This window comes from Lampetra planeri, chromosome 14 (genome assembly GCF_965212315.1).
Source record: "Lampetra planeri chromosome 14, kcLamPlan1.2.h2, whole genome shotgun sequence".
NCBI lineage: Eukaryota > Metazoa > Chordata > Hyperoartia > Petromyzontiformes > Petromyzontidae > Lampetra > Lampetra planeri.
In genome coordinates, this window is record NC_136120.1 from 13,095,515 (window position 1) to 13,112,551 (window position 17,037).

The following is a 17,037-nucleotide window of genomic DNA, read 5'->3' on the forward strand; positions in this document are numbered from 1 at the left end:
AGGCTGGGGGGGAGCGGGGCAGGGGGGAGATTAAGAATGCTGCTCCTTACGTAAACATACTCGCTTGGGATTGACCGTCCAATGGAGCAAGGACAAAAATAAACCATATGGCGCAAATTTTTTTTTAAATTAAATTTACGAAATACGCCAAAGGAGGAGACTTAAAGAAAAGTTTTGGTTTATTCAGGACGCCGGCTGCTGTTGTCAACGTGCTAATTGAAACCAGCCCCTGCGGCTAGGGCACGCGGTGACGCCGTGCCAAAAGCTTTCTGACTGACGCGTGGCCGGCTGGCGCGCCCTGGGGACCGGCGTTGGCATGGCCATCGTCAGCGAGGGGGACGAGCGGCCGCGCATCTCCGCCGTGCCCACGGGAACGCGAGCGTCGTGCCTCCAAAATATGAGACGGGGCGGAGGCACGGAGGTTTCACGACGCAGCGCGCCGACTAAGAATCCAGCCACCAGGGTTTGTTCCCCGTTCCCCACTAACATCAGCGGTGAGAGATCAGAACTGGACGTGACCCCCTCACCCCACCGACCCTTCGCCCCCGCCGCGCCCACTTCTCTAATTCGCGATCTGACGGAGAGTTTGTAACTGGCTCTTCTTCATGACAGATGGATCTCTCCGTCTCTCTGGGAGAGTTCTTCCAATTAGGGCAAAACACACAGCTTACACTGGCACCTTCACCTCACTTGTTTTCGGGCACCTCTTCTCAAAGCTCGTGCGTTTCGTTCGCCGCCATCGAGTGCCTCGTTCTTCAGACGCGCATTATTCCTTGAGGAGGTTCATTCTAGATTTGAAGTTTTCGTGACTGCAAGGATCCATACTCGTTGGTTCTTTCGGTAAAGTCACGTAGGTGTAAAAAATAAAAGTAGAAAAATGTAAAAAAATTATAACAATAAAATATATATTTTTTTTTATTTGTATTTTTTTTAACTTTTATTTTTTACCTACGTGACTTTACCAAAAGAACCAAAGAGTATGGATTCCTTGAGGACCCTGCTGTACTCGCTTCTCTGCAATGTCGATGTTTTTGTAATTTTTATTTCCGCTGTTGCTGCGATTGGGCAGCACCACCTACAGGTTTCCCTTGTGAAAAATAGCCGGGGGGGGGCAACTGGCTAAACAAGGATCATCCGTGTAGAAAATGAAAAAAAACACTTTAGGGCAACGTTATTGACAAACCGCGTCACAAAAACGATCGGCCACACACGTAGCTCATCAATATTATTATCCTCATCACCATGGGCATGTACGCTGCGCTTGAACTTCTTTCGCACCATACGTAGCCAACCGTGCTAACCTGAGGTTGTTCATCCCTTGTGGTCAGAATGAGCCCTGACCGCACTCTGGAACTGACCAATAGCCAGCTAGCGAGCCAGCAAACCCGGACCATCCCACTGCATCCCACTGGGATTTTTGCACACAGTATTGGTGTACGGTGCTTTTTCTGCAATATTTTGCTGTCTTTTCTTGGATTTTCTGTTTGCACTTAGTCACTTTATAATATTTTCTTGTTCATGTTTTTGTTTTTTTGTTTGTTGCCAATGGCTCACAGGGCTATACCTAATAAATGAAACTTGAAAAACTTGAAACCAGATTGACAACCGGAGTCTACTTTCAATGGGGGCGGCAGCGTGCCCCCGTCGTGGTAGTGCAGCGGGCGGTACTTCGCTTACTCGTCACTTTCCCCACGATGGGCGGGCTCTCGGCTGAGCCGTCGTAGGCCACCATGGTGACCATGTACTCGGTGCCGGCGCGGAAATCCTTCAGCACCGTCTTGGTGGCTCCCTTGGGCAGCTTCAGCTCCTTGGACGGCCCAACGCCGTCTGCCACGTTTGGGAGAGGGGCGGGGCGAGGGGAGGAAAGAAATTTGGCACACATCGGCACGTACGCACACAGGCACGCAATCATCTCACGCGGCACATCTTCTTCTCACGTGCTGTGCCGCCTTCTCCTGGCGTGCCAAGGGGCGTGGCACCGCTTCGATGCCCCCCCCCCCCCCGCTGGGGAAGGGGAGTTTCGCAACATTCTGTGCGGTGATCCACCAACCCTCGCTTGCTCATCAGCGCCGGGTTCACGGGTTAGCCGCGTGCAGCGTAGCCACCGCCAGCCCTTAACTGGAACGAACGTGCGCAAGGCTGAGAGCTGTGCCGTGAGCAACCTCGGCAGCGGTGGCCAGCGGGGAAGAGAGACGGGGCAAGTCGGGCACCACCCATGGGCCTTCGACCCCGGTGCTGCACGACGGCGCTGAGATATTTGAAAGAAGCCGACGCGTGACAGCTGCTTCCCAGAAGAGAACGACACGCAAGGCGCCCCCCCTTCCGGCACCCCCCCCCCCCCACACACTCTCTCTTTGGCGTTCACATGGCGAGGTCCAAGGCCGCTTCCGTGCAGCCCGGATCGGCCCACGTGAAGGCGCGCCGATGTGATAACTGAGCGACAAAAACCCGAAACGAATGTTTATTTTACCAGGTGAGGCCCGCGTAGCTACGTAGCTCTTTTTCAGAAGCGACCTGGCCACAAATGATAGCTCAACGGAGTGGCTTAGGGTCACGTGAAAATTTATAGCGGCCAAATACGCTAAACAATGTCGATTCTAAACGAGGAAGGAATAACGGGAGGACCCCGATAAAAAAATCCACGCCACCACGAGGAGAGAAACACATGGAAACTCCAAATAAACAGGTGTCAGGGTCGGGAATCGAACCCACGACGTCCTGCATACCAGGCGAGGCAGTTAACATCTCGTTACCGTGGTGCTCAACCTTCTCTCGGGCAATCGTCATCGACGCAACGCGAGACGGCCGACAGACAAACAAACAGACGCCGTAACGACGGCGTTTTTCTCGAACGCGGGGCCCGTGTCGCCATCGGGGGAGGACTCTCGGTGCGGTGGCGGAGAATCAACGGCAGCGCGCGGAAGCGGGCGGTGAGGAATGCCTCTAATCTGCACCATCCCTCGGAACGCGACGCTCCATCTTGCACGACCCCCCCCCCCCGACTGATGCCGACTTAACGCGCGCCAGCGACGCCGTTTGGGAGCGCCGCCACCAAAAGCACCTGGCACACGCGTGGCCGGGCCCCCGTGACCACAGGCGGTGCTACGTGGAGGTGGCGGGGGGGGGGGCGCAGGCAGAGAGAGAGGCTATTGTCCCCCCCCCCGTCACCTCCCCCCCCCCACCTCCCGAGAAGAAAGCGACGAGCTAGAGGTCCGTGCAGACAGCGACGTCCGGACGTTGCCGCAATTCGTAGCGCACCGAACTCGCGATCCACAGGTCGCCCGATTGAACATAGGGAAAGTAAAAAAACCTAACAAAACATCACGTAGGTGAAGCCACGTGACGACATCGATTCTCAGGTGCAACGGCGACGTTGATGGCCTGAGCCGCACTGCCAGCGAAGCGCACTCGCAGAAATAACGAACATTCCATTTGACATTGCGCTTTTCTTGGACAAATTCCAGCTCCATGAATTAAAAACAAAGCTTTGGCTTGGTTGACGTGCGATGGAAACTCTTCACGTGGGGGCATGTGAAGGGTCTGCCCCACGAGAGTATAAAAAGAGGCCTATTGGACGTGACTTCACAAAGTGTCATCTTTCGGGGGCTGTGCCGACACTGCTTTGCTGTTTGAATATCTCACAAGCAATAAAACAACGTGATGCTCTGCAGAGTTGAGCGCTGATGAGCCGTGCAGCGTTCACCGTAGGGCTTTGATGCACACCGCTAAACGTAAGAGTTCGTTTCCAGTATCAGTGGGGCCCGAAATCGCTTTTTTTCTCGGCACAGTGAAAGATCCCTAAGAAAATATAAGAACCCAAGCCGCAATAAAAAAAAAATACTTTAAATTTGCGGTCACTTAGGCATTTGTTTATTTTGATAACCGCGTCTTTAGACGCGGGTGTGAGTCATTAAGATTAGACTAAGATGGATTTTTCCCCCCCAAATTTTTAACCAATGAGATCTTTGTCCTAAAAAATGCCTTAAATTAAAAACACTCCCTTTAAATCAGAAAAAGCTTTTCGTGACGGGCAATGTTTCTAGAATTTAGGACGTGTGTGTGCTTCATGGATTCTCCTACAGAATGTTCTGTGCACAAGTAGCCAAAAACAAGTATTTTTTCAAATGAAAGAGAATGTGCTTACGTAAATGCATTTTCTTCCAGAAGCCACAAGCAACATAATTGAATATCCACACAATCGCTCACTCACCAAACTGTCCACGCACTCGCCCATACACCCTCGCCACATTCACTCCTGCACATACTCACCACACAGATAAAAAATCACCTAGCCTCCCACCACACCTACTCAACTCTCTACTCACCCACCCTCAATCATCCATAAATCAACTCATCCATCCACCTACCCATGAATTGCCACCCACCCACTCACTCACTCACCCACTTCCTCACTCATCTACCCATGCACCCACTCAACCACCAAACTATTCGCTAAACACACCGAACCACTCGCTCATCCACCCACCCACCAACTCATCCATCTCACCCACCCACACTTATCTACCTATCCACCCACCCACCCATTGATCCAACCATTCAACCACCCAACAACCCGACCATCTATTGAACCACCCACCCTCTCACTCACCCACCCATCCAGCCACTCACCAACCCTCTCACCCACCCATCCAGCCACTCACCCACCCTCTCACCCACCCACCCATCCAGCCACTCACCCACCCTCTCACCCACCCACCCACCCATCCAGCCACTCACCCACCCTCTCACCCACCCACCCATCCAGCCACTCACCCACCCTCTCACTCACCCACCCATCCAGCCACTCACCCACACTCTCACCCACCCATCCAGCCACTCACCCACCCTCTCACCCACCCACCCATCCAGCCACTCACCCACCCTCTCACTCACCCACCCATCCAGCCACTCACTCACCCTTTCACCCACCCACCCATCCAGCCACTCACCCACCCTCTCACCCACCCACCCATCCAGCCACTCACCCACCCTCTCACCCACCCACCCATCCAGCCACGCACCAACCCTCTCACCCACCCACCCATCCAGCCACTCACCCACCCTCTCACCCGCCCACCCATCCAGCCACTCACCCACCCTCTCACCCACCCACCCATCCAGCCACTCACCTACCCTCTCACCCACCCACCCATCCAGCCACTCACCCACCCTCTCACCTACCCACCCACCCATCCAGCCACTCACCCACCCTCTCACCCACCCACCCATCCAGCCACTCACCAACCCTCTCACCCACCCACCCATCCAGCCACTCACCCACCCTCTCACCCACCCACCCTCTCACCCACCCACTCATCCAGCCACTCACGCACCCTCTCACCCACCCTCTTACCCACCCATCCAGCCACTCACCCATCCTCTCACCCATCCATCCAGCCACTCACCCACCCTCTCACCCACCCACTCACCCAGCCACTCACCCACCCTTTCAACCATTCACCCACAAACCCAGGTTGTCGGCAACCTACGGATCCGGAGCCGCATGCACCTCTTTGAGAACCGCTTCATGACGTTCTCTATTACCACCGTCCCGTATTCACCACTTGCATTGCAGATCTTGAAATACTACGTTATTACCAAATACGGGAAATACATAGCTCTTCTTGTTATTTTGGTTGCTGACCCCTGTACATGACCCAACCACTCACCGACTCACCCACCCCCTTTCAAATATTCTCCCATTAACCCGGCCACTCGGTGACTCACCCACTCACTCACTCACCGGGTGCTGGAGCGATCACGATCTTGTATCCCGAAATCTTCCCCGTCGGAGCCTTCCACACCATCTGCACATTGTTGTCTTTCAGGAACTTGAATCGGAGGTGCTTTGGTGCCAAAACTGGCCCCCGGTGAAGAAAACATATGGCACGACCAGGTTAGCGTTCACGCAAAGGAACAGTCAAAATTTGCCCGGCCCAACATACAGCGCCGTCACTTGCGTTGTCGTCTTAGCATTCAAATTTGCGGCGGAATGAGAATTGGTGCGGTGGTTTTTGGGCCCTGCGCTATGAGCCCGGCGTTTTCAGATAAATTCCCGGCCACGGCTAACATTAGTGGCGAGTGATGTCTGCACCGCACCTGAGTCACCTTACCTGGCTCCACTCAGAAACAACGAGCACTGACCGGCGTGATGAAGTATGGTCAAACAACATCGACGACCGGCACGGAGTATCGAGGTCTTCATCCAGCAGCAGATGTTCAATGGGCTCTAAATTATCATCGTTGTTATTTTTTATAAAATGTTGTAATCACTAACAATTATAACAATCCAAAGCCCTAGCCCACTGCCAGGTTTGTTTTGTCCTGTGCGTGTTTTGACATCTTTGTGTTGCTCAGTCTGCCAGGAGGCTGTGTGTTTTTTTCATATTTCATTCAGCGGAAAACATGTTGTTCTCCAAATCTCAAATTAATTAATTCACTCTCTGCCGCTGGAAAAAAATATCAACATGACATCACAACACCACTGGTTTGAGCCTCAAAGAAATGTGCTCGTGAGCCCGTGCAACGTCCTCGAGATACAAATAGTTTTGGTTTTGTTTCTCCCATAAAAATTCCAAATGGCCTATGACCAAACCGCTCGGCACGCACCCGATGTGTCATCAGGTCTCAGAGGCTAAGCAGGAGCCAAGCCTGGAGAGTTCGTGGATGTTTGAACACCAACCTCACCAGGCTGTCACAGTAGCTGTGATCAAATAAAAACCGGCAATGCGGAAAGAGAGAAAGAACAGAAAGGCTTTCACCTTCTTTGAAATCGGCTTTAGCGCGCTCTGACACTATTACGGTGCCCTCATTGCGCACGATGGCACAGCTGTCATTCCCTGTGGATGTTCACTTATCTGACCATTTCACATATCCACTTGTACCGCCAGTCCCCCCCACCGCTCCCTCCCAAGAGGGTGGGATACGCGACGTGGTAGCATACTCAGTGCGAAGAGTCCACCCCGCTCTCTTACGTGGTGCCGCGTGCGCGGGAGGGATGCCATGGACTTCCCGAGTGGGATGATTCCGTTCAAAGGGCTTCCTCGTCTATTATTATACATTTATTCGTGTTTGTTTTTTTGGAACCGCCAGCGATCATTACCATCCGACTGGACGACATCGCGTCTGACTCACACGGTAACTCACGGCACCTTTGACAAACGGCACCTGCCGGGCCACTGCAAACAATCGCAAGGATAAAGGAAAAATATTTTTTCGTTCACATTTTTAGTTTGTTCTTACATCTCGGGACCACATGCGGAACCCGTTCATGCGACCGGCAGAAAATTATTTCAGAACACCTAATCGAAGCTTCCAGTCTTCACAGACACTTGGCAAATGCATTTCAATGTTGTTGTTATTAAGCGGCTTAGTGATGAAGATGCCACCATCATCATCACAATCATCATCATCAGCAGCATCATCGTCGTCGTCACCATCATCGTCATAATCATCGTCACCACCGTCATCACGTGATATTTATGCTGCACCTCTCGTTCAGTACATTTCTAGGTGCGCTGCACCAGAGGAGACTTTCCCGGTGGCAGCTATCCCTGTGTGGTACCAGGAAAACGCAGCACCTGGAAGTTGCGTCGTATGGACACCGATAGACTCATTGTGGGACCCACATGCTCGCAAAGAGATTGCGAAACTCACAAGGGACCTCCCCGTCTCCTCCGCCAAAGACCGTCCGCCTCGGTCTGTACAGAATGAGCACGCCCTTGACATTGCGATTTCTACGTGAATCCACACTGTGTTTCAATGAACCAGGTGGGTCCAATGCTCGCTGAGATCCAAGACGCAGACAGCACAACTGGGAGATAGTTGGTAGCAGGGAATTCCCGATAAAAAAAGTGCTTCGTTCCCCAGGAAACACAGTTAAAGCACCAACCCCGCCTTCTCCCCAAGAGAAGCTTGACTCTCACGGGAGTTTGCCAATGTGTTAAATTTACAGCTGAAACGTGGGAACATCTACAGGCAGCTGGAGAATGTAGCCACTACAACGTCCTGCTGGCGTTTGTAAAATGTTTAACGTGAGCCGATGTAAGTCCAGGTTCCAGAATTTCCCACCCTCCTCTGTCTACTTCTTTATCTTTTCGATTTAAAGCTTTCGTGACTGCAGGGATTCATATTCTTGGTTCTTTCGGTAAAGTCACGTAGAAGGGAAATAATAAAAAAATAAAAATACTAAATAAAATAACTAAATTCCCGCGACGTTTCGATTGCAACACGAGCAATCATCATCAGGTGTGAAAAAAACGCCCCTTTTTAAATTTCGTATTATTTCCCTTCTACATGACTTTACCGAAATAACCAAGAATATACTTCTTTCTCTCCATAACAAGAATATACGTTGATGCGTCTCCCTCTCTGCCTGCATCTTGTAATGCTCTCGTGTCCTACATATTTATAGTTTCTCTGCAATCGGGGCCGGTTTAACCTTCAGGCCAATGAGGCTTTAAGGGCCTCGTATTTTGTAGGCCCTCCTTACGGCCTTCCGTTCAACGTTGAAGTAACAGCTGAGCGACGGCAGCGCGGCCATCGGACTGATTTTTTTTGTCTTTGAATTACGATGACGTCATTCGTGACTTTCATGCCACAGCTATAGCTGGGCGAGAAAAATGTGTTTGAAGAAGTGAGTGCAGAGAGCTATTTAAGTGTGATGAAGCAATACCCGAGGGATGCTGCCGTAGTGTAACGGTCAGCACATTGGGCTCGCAATACACAGTGCGCAGGTTCGATTCCATCTCTTGGCACTGCGGTTAAAACAAAAAGGTGCAAGTTTTTGAAACTCTCCCCCCCCCCCCAAACTCTCCGGCCTCTATGCACCCAGCAGTATAAATTCCTACACCACAACGAGTCCAATCCACACTCCCCGCCCTGACAAGACATCTGGCCAGTGTGCAAGAGAGAGGCCAAAATGCTCACGAGGGGCTCTCTAGAAGCTCCCTGAAGATTCCTCGCGCGGAAGTGCTTCCGGCCGGCAGTGGCTTTAGCAGGCAATACATTTTTTTTTCATTTAACCAGCTAAGGCCCACTGAGCTATATAGTTCTTTTAGCAGAAGCAACCTGGCCACAAATGATCGCTCAATGAAGTGGCTTATCACGTGGAAATGTATCGCAGCCAAATACTGATGTTGATTCTAAATGTGGAGGGAAAAACCCGAGAACCCAGAGAAAAATCCACACGACCACGGGGTGAGAGAGACATGCAAACTCCAAATATACAGCAGGTGTCAGAGTCGGGACCGAACCCACGACCTCCTGTATACCGGGTGAGGTAGTTAACATCTCCTAGCCACCGTAGTGCCCAATTACGGGGCCAGCGCCTTTACCCTCTTCACATCGAAGTCCACAATTGCACCGTATTGCGCTGTGTGGACGCTCGTGGCGGCCGGCGTTTCTCGTTACCTTGCGAGTGAACGACGCAGACGGAGAGGCTGGCGACCAAGGCGGCGGTGACGAGGAGGGAGAGGTCCACCCTCATCATGCCCGGGTCGGTGGGGCGGGGCGGGAAAGGAGGTGGTGGAGGAGGTGTGTTCACCTCTTTTCAGCCGGCACCCTCCTCCTCCTGCCAGCCACAAACCACAGCCAGTTAAAATCGACCATCGTCGGACGCGCACGTGCACAACGCGCACGTGCACAACGCGCACGTGCACAACGCGCACGTGCACAACGCGCACGTGCACAACGCGCACGTGCACAACGCGCACGTGCACAACGCGCACGTGCACAACGCGCACGTGCACAACGCGCACGTGCACAACGCGCACGTGCACAACACGCCCATGCGGGTTCTGTTCGGCCGGACAGAGGGGGTTAGACGGGCGTGGCACGGGATGGGGATGAGGTGAGCTGATGCGGTACAGGAGGATGTGGAGCTGAGTGGGCTTGCCGATGGCTGGTACCGGCGGTGTCAAGATCGGCCTCTGTGGAGGAGGCTCGTAAATGACGCTACTGGGCAGTTGGGAGGAAGTCGCCCTCCAACAAAAACGGAGGGTGGAGGAGCATTGCTCACAACAACAAGCGGAGCGCTGAGCGGATAAAATGCAGCAAGCTGGCACAGTGAGGAGCCCAATTTGTGCGTCATCCAGTCATCTCAATTGGTCAACCCATGACACCTGGGTCTGGTCCGTGACCTCCTGCCAGCGAGCCTTCGATGTTTTCACGTAGCCTCAAAGTGCACTTAGCCTGGCACAAGTGTCGTGGTGACGTCACCGCCACTTAGTGGCTAATGGCGGTTGTTATTGCACAGCGATTCTGTTCAGTCCACTACAAGATGATGACCTCCCACGCGCCGTGCATCTCGTCCATATTCGCTTCACTACACTGGCTCAGCGTGGCTGGGTGAGGGCGGGGGGCATCATGTGGGAGGATAGAAGTACGGGAGCATTATGCTGCCCTGCCCTCTACTGAATCCGTAGATGTGCGTGCTGGGTTTTCTCTGGGCACCCCAGGAGCCTCTCACACAGAGAGAACATCGCGTTAAATTAATAAATAACGCAAGCGGCTCAAACGTCCCAAAACAGGACCCTCGTGAAAGAGTCTGGTGACTCGGGCGAGATTTTTCCGGACAAGGAAAAAAAAAACCTTTCAATTATTATTATCCACGAATATTCAAACTCCATTAAAACAACGACACCGACTTCCCATCTGTAACGCCAGCAGGTAGGAGAAGATCATTCCTGTAGGGATTGGCGTGTGGAAGAGCAGTGCTACTAACACCCTCCAAAAGAGGCCCTGCCTCTTGAACTCACTCCCCTCCCACCCGCAGTGGCGGTGAGCAGGAAACATTTGCAGGGGTGCGCCTTTACCCATTTTTAAATCCTTTATATCAAGTTCACTTGCTTGCTTGCTTGCGCGCTTACGACCGTGCAAATATTTCGGTCGTTTTTTAACCCACTTCCCGTGATCCAATCGAGCTGACATTTTACACAAAGACTCGTTGTGCGTGACAATTTATTTTCGTGAATTTTTTTCCAACATTTTACACTTTCGAGGAAAAAATAAATTATATTTAATTACCAATTGCTTAATGGTGGCAGGCAATCATCTGACCCATAGGTGGCAGCCATCTCAAGCCAGAGGACGAGAGGACTCTAGCAGCCACGCATATAAAGGATTTATAGTGAAAAACTTTGTTTTTACGGGTTAATTTTTTTTGCGTTATTTCAAACAAATACGACACCGGCTCATCTGCAATAGCAGGGGGAGGAGAGGGGGGGGGTGCATTCCTGCAGCGGGGGGGGGGGGTATATCGGGCGGGGTTCCAGCGCCGCCCGGCATTCCGCGCTCTGAGTTGCTCGGGCTTTGCCGCGTTTTTTTTGGCCGTTAGAATATTTTGGCAGCGGCAGCAGCGGCAGCAACGCCGACACTTTCCCTTTAAGGTCATCGCCGCCGCTGTGCTGCTCCCACCATCACCGCCACCGCACAGACGCCGCGGGGCCCCGAGCCACGCTCTGATAGGGCAGCGATTAACGGGCGTTGTTGTTTACGCGTGATGTGTTGATCGCGTGCGGTAATTGGGCCTGTGATTAATTTATCCGGCCACCGTCAAATTCCCAACGCTCCTTCCCACCCGCCCTCAACCCCCCCCCCCCCCAGCCAATTGTTGGCGATTCAACAAATTGTCGAGATTGACCATCACAATTTCAAACACCACACTATTATAGGACTACAGAGCTTGGAAATTGTTTGTGCCGATTTTGGCTTCCTTCCCGTTTGCCCGTGGTTTGCCTCTAAATCTTTATCTCTCTCTCTCTCACCAAGGGGGTGGGAAAAATGAAAACAATACGCATGTGACTGAATATGAATGTATGTAGATGCTCGTTAACTGCACTTGCCCCAACAGTTTCCTCAGGCTATACGAATGATCTTTGCTTGTATGTATATTGAACTTCTTTCACACCGTACATAACCAACCGTGCTAATCAGAGTTGCGGGGGAATGACATCATACTAAACACAAAAAGCAGTTCTCAATAAATTACTTTCAATCTAATTTTTAAAATGCATAGCTCCGCTGGCTTCTTAATATCGTAGGGAAGAGCGTTCCAGGTGGCCACAGAAGGGCATCTGAACGCGCGCAATGCAGTGACCGTCTTTGAAACCCGGATTTTAACTCGGGATTTTAGCAATGCCGGCTCAAGATTCTTCAACGATGTTATCCTAGAAGGATTTTTTTAAGCAGGCCAACTCTGGACTGGTGTCGACTGTGCGTGGCGTGATGAACAACGGCTGATTGAGGAGGAGCCAATTTGACATTCGTGACTTTGACAGACCAGACTTGGATTGTTGATAATCTCTGCTTAGGTCATTCCCATTCGGGTGAACTCAATATGTAAAACGTTTTCAGAAAAACGATTTCCCAGATGGAGCGTTCGCCCGAATGTAACAAATTGTCGGGCACATTTCACTCGCCACGCTGCCGTCTGCAACTTGGAAAACCGTTCTACTCCGAGGCGAGGCAAGAACAGGTTGAAGTGCTTTAGGAAAATTGGGCATAACAGTGAGCAGTAACGTGCACCCACGTGTCCAGAGAGAAAAGGTAAATCGATAACACGGGACACTGATGAATACCGTTGGACACTAACTGATAGGAAACATTCAATGAAGGATAGAGAGATGCGCGTTGGGAATTACACTGAGAGACAGAACGAGGAGCACGTGGGTCAGAGGATAAACTGAAAATTAGACGTCACATTGAATGTTGAGAAAGGTACGTGGGATTGCTACGTTGGATTGGCACGATGGATGGATACGTGGAATTGGTACGTGGGATTGGACAGGCCACTATCCACTTGAGATGGGAGAAGGATCGATGAGACTGGTGACAGAAGAGTAGCCAAACCACTGTAAACTTTTTATTTTTATTTTACCAGGTGGGGCCCACTGAGCTATATAGTAATTTTTCAGAAGCGATCTGGCCACAAACGATAGCTCAACGATATGGCTCTTGCATCACGTGAACATGTATTGCAGTCAGATACTCTAAACGCCCGTTGATTCTAAACTTGGAGGAAAAAACCGGAGGACCCGGAGAAAAATCCACGCAACCACGGAGAGAGAGAGAGACACGCAAACTCGAAATATACAGCAGGCGTCAAGGTTGGAATCAAAACCCACGACCTCCTGCATACCAGGCGAGGGAGTTAACATCTCGCCACCATGGCGCTGTCATCTCCACCATGGCGGCGATGACGGAGCAAGGAGATCGTCTCGCGTGTGCACGAGTCGCATGGATTTTGAGACATCGCGAGACCACGAGGGATTTGGGGCCAGCAGAGCGAGGCTTTCATCTCGTATGGTGACAAATCTTAAAACGTTCTAACCCGTTGTGTTTTCGGGTCGTTACCGCGTGTCGTTCGGCACGACGTCCAACGTTTCGCTCCACGTGCCAAGAGCTTCTTCGCTGTGTGTGCGGCTCTCACCGACGTGTCATCGGGTTGGGACAAACTTATTAAAACAGTCACCTTCGCTCACTAGTTTCTGCTCCTCACTCAAAACGCTCTTATTTTACTTGAGCTCATCCGACGATCTCTTAATCTCCCCCTCATAATCACCACCACCACCGTTACTGCCCCTCTTTATATTCTTATGAAACGGCTATCACTCGTTAACCTCATTCATTCCATTCGTCATCATTTGCAGTCATCAATTTCGCTTCTCAACGAATCCACACATCACAGGTGTGCCCCCAATGCTTCCTCTAATCCATTGCATTCACCTCACCGTTCGCACGTTGTACCGTTGCCAAATCTTTGTAAAGCGCCTTGGTTAAGGGGCCACACAAATTCCGTTAAGATATCGGAAGAATATTCCCACGTGGAGCGAACAAATCGGGGTGGCGCTGTGCCAAAGGACACGCAGCACGAACGGACTGGAGCGCTGTGCAGGGCACCAGCGAATAACTACGCAGCAATCTCAAAATGTCACACAAATACGGTTGAAATCTGTCGGTGTAATATCCCATAACTAGTAATACCCTTCAAACAATAAATGTTTTGCGTGCCTCATAAATTCGCAGGGGATAACATTATTGACCGTTTAATTCAAACTTTGATCGAGGAAAATGTTTTACGTGGTGATTTGAGAACAGCGTTCTCATCCAAATATGACCGAATAATATTGTTCACACAACTAATTACAGTATTGGGTGATGCTGCTGTATTGGCAGGGGTGCCAAAGGTGCAAACAACAACAAACTCAACAACATTCATCAACAACACTGTTGCCTTCAATAGAAGTTATACTTTTGTATTCGTTTCTCTTCAAGGCAGTGCTGAGTAAAACAAAAAATGTGAAAACTTATTTTCTCAAGTGGCTTTTGCGAGAGTGATGATGCTAAAGCCATTAGGAAGCAGACGGAATGCGCTACCAGTTACTCCTGGAGTTATGAACACGGAGATGATGATCGCGATGAGAAATCCAGTCGCATCCTATGCCGAGCACAAATCCAATGAAACGAATTATCTCTGCTATAAACTCTGCGCAGTATATGGTTTCTCATTCAAATGAGTACTTGTGCTGCACTAAAAATATATGAATGACATTCCACATTCCTACGGCAGGGCCAAGTTTTTCCACGTGTAAACTATTAATTATCTCCTGTTTATAACACTTAGCCAGGAATGGAAATCCCATATTCCTATGACAGGAGCAAGTATTTCCATACAGCCAGCACTTTTAAGACCCTCTTTATTTCATGGATACATTGGTGGAAACTCGACATTCATGTGGCGAGTCCATACGTTACATAACGAAAGCCTTCTTGACTTGGCGACTAGGTAGTCCTCACTTTATCGACCTCTACTGTGTGATGGGCTCAACTGGAAGTCGACTCGACATAGACCTGTGAGATAACATACCAACACTAGCCATCTTTAGCAATCGCATTACAGTTCGACTCGTGCGCTAGTTAGTGGCTGATGCATGTACCAAACATCATCGTCATCGTCACTGGGTGAGTCAAATAAGAATCATGTGTTTCTTTTTTTGTACTTCTCCCGCACCTCCGATTAGCACGGATGGCTACGTACGGTGTGAAAGAAGTTCAACGTACATACATCACTGCTGTATGGGAAACAAAGTCGAGCAGTTGACTTGTATGACTGGGCCCCACCATGGGAATGTGGAACCCCCACGGCTGGCTCATGACCAATTCAAGATACGAGCGACATCAGATATTGATCAGCGGGGCGTTGATTGATTTTATTCTTCTTCTGATATAGTCACTGCAATAGATTGACCGTGAAGACAAATAAGTGGTCTTGGGCAGAACGCATCGTGAGCCAACAGGGATGGTGGCCAAGGGATGAGATTGGTGACGGGATGGACAGCCAAAAGAGCGAACATATCTTAGAGAACGACCACCACGGAAATAGAACCATGCTATCAGACCACGCGCACTGGAGTGATATGGGTGGCGTAATATCACGACGCCACGGCATATCTATTGCAACGGCATGAGGCCTTCATCCAGCAGGATAAAGATGATGATATTGACCACATCTTCATCAAGTGATGCTCCTTTTTAAAATAACCCCAAAGGGATAATGATAAAGGTAATGTCGCTACTGGTGATGATGGTGATTAAATTATAATTCTGATGTGGAGAGACCATGACTCACGATGACAATGACGAGTGTGCTAATTGACACTGATTAAGTGCTTCGGCTACGAGTGCTTTTTATTCCGGCCAAAGCCTTTGAAGTCGGCGACAGACTCTGAACACGTGGCATTTGGAAGATAAAACAAATTCAAAGAGGCATTTGGAAGATAAAACAAATTCAAAGAAGCAAGTCTGGCAAACGACTCCCAAAATATATAACTCTCTTCCAAAAAAAAAGAATAAATCTGTTCATGCGAGTTTCACAAACCACTCGCGCCGCATCGCAAGAACCACGATAGTCCTGGGCCTCGGGAAGGGAACTCCGGAACACGGCGACACGGAGAAGAAGCCGTCAACGTAACGCCAAATAAGAATAACGCGTAAAAACAAAGTTTTTCACTATAAATCCTTTATATGCGTGGCGGCTAGAGTCCTCTCGTCCTCTGGCTTGAGATGGCTGCCACCTATGGGTCAGATGATTGCATTGCACCATTAAGCAATTGGTAATTAAATATAATTTATTTTTTCCTAAAAAGTGTAACATTTTTGAAACAATTTTCACGAAAATAAATTGTCACGCACAACGAGTCTGTGTGCAAAATGTCAGCTCGATTGGATCACGGGAAGTGGGTTAAAAAACGACCGAAAGATTTGCACGGTCCTAAGCAAGCAAGCGAACTTAATATAAAGGATTTAAAAACGCGCAATCTCGATGCGCCGTAACGTGAACGCAGACTCCGAGAGGAGCGCGCGTGGGTTGCAGAGACATCATCAGTCAGAGCCTTGGGAAGGGGCTGGGACTGGGCAAGCTCGCGACGCCGCGAGAGATGGGTGACCGCGATTTGGTGGGGGGATAATGACGGATTGGCAGCCAGGGAAATGGATCGTGAGTGTGGGGGTGTGGGCAGTCGCGTAACGAGCGTGGGACAGGCAGGGGGTATCTTGACCCCTCCTGGTGGCCAAAGCTACGAGTTACCTCCCCCCCTCCCCTTTGACAACCACCACGAGAAACGAATCAAATATCGGGGCCTCCACCTCATCGATTGCTGCAACCCCTGAGCTGACAGTGTCGTCATCGCGCCACTGATGGGGGGGGGGGGGTATTGCGGTGGCTTAGAGGGTGGCCTTCATCCAAGCAGTGGATTGACCAATGGCGGGCGATGGTGATTCTTATTTATTTCATTAGCGCGGGAAGTTTGAGACGGGGATTCACAGATTTTCAGCTCGCAGAGTTGATATTCTTGGTTCTAAAGTCACGTAGAACGGAAATAATACAATAATTTTAATAAAACATAATACAATTCTCACGACATTTCGGCCACAACGCAAGCAGCCGTCCTCAGGTGAAGCTGTCGGAAAGACAGCGTCCTAAATTAGGCCGAAACGTCGTGAGAATTTTATTGTTTTAATTTTACTATTTTATTATTT

The 17,037-nt window shown here is 50.3% G+C and overlaps 1 protein-coding gene across 3 annotated transcripts in view; it reads right to left on the bottom strand.

The window, feature by feature from the left end:
* The window catches only part of COL14A1 (collagen type XIV alpha 1 chain), a 102,562-nt gene that overhangs the window by 82,950 nt on the left and 2,575 nt on the right, over positions 1-17,037 (bottom strand). For all 3 annotated transcript variants that reach the window (XM_078600643.1, XM_078600644.1, XM_078600642.1), the window contains exons 2-4: positions 9,412-9,571; positions 5,744-5,860; positions 1,678-1,827 (exon numbers count right to left, since the gene is read on the bottom strand). In XM_078600643.1, coding sequence (XP_078456769.1) covers positions 1,678-1,827; positions 5,744-5,860; positions 9,412-9,490 — 346 coding nt within the window. In that variant the 5' untranslated portion in view covers positions 9,491-9,571. The remainder of the gene's footprint in view (positions 1-1,677; positions 1,828-5,743; positions 5,861-9,411; positions 9,572-17,037) is intronic.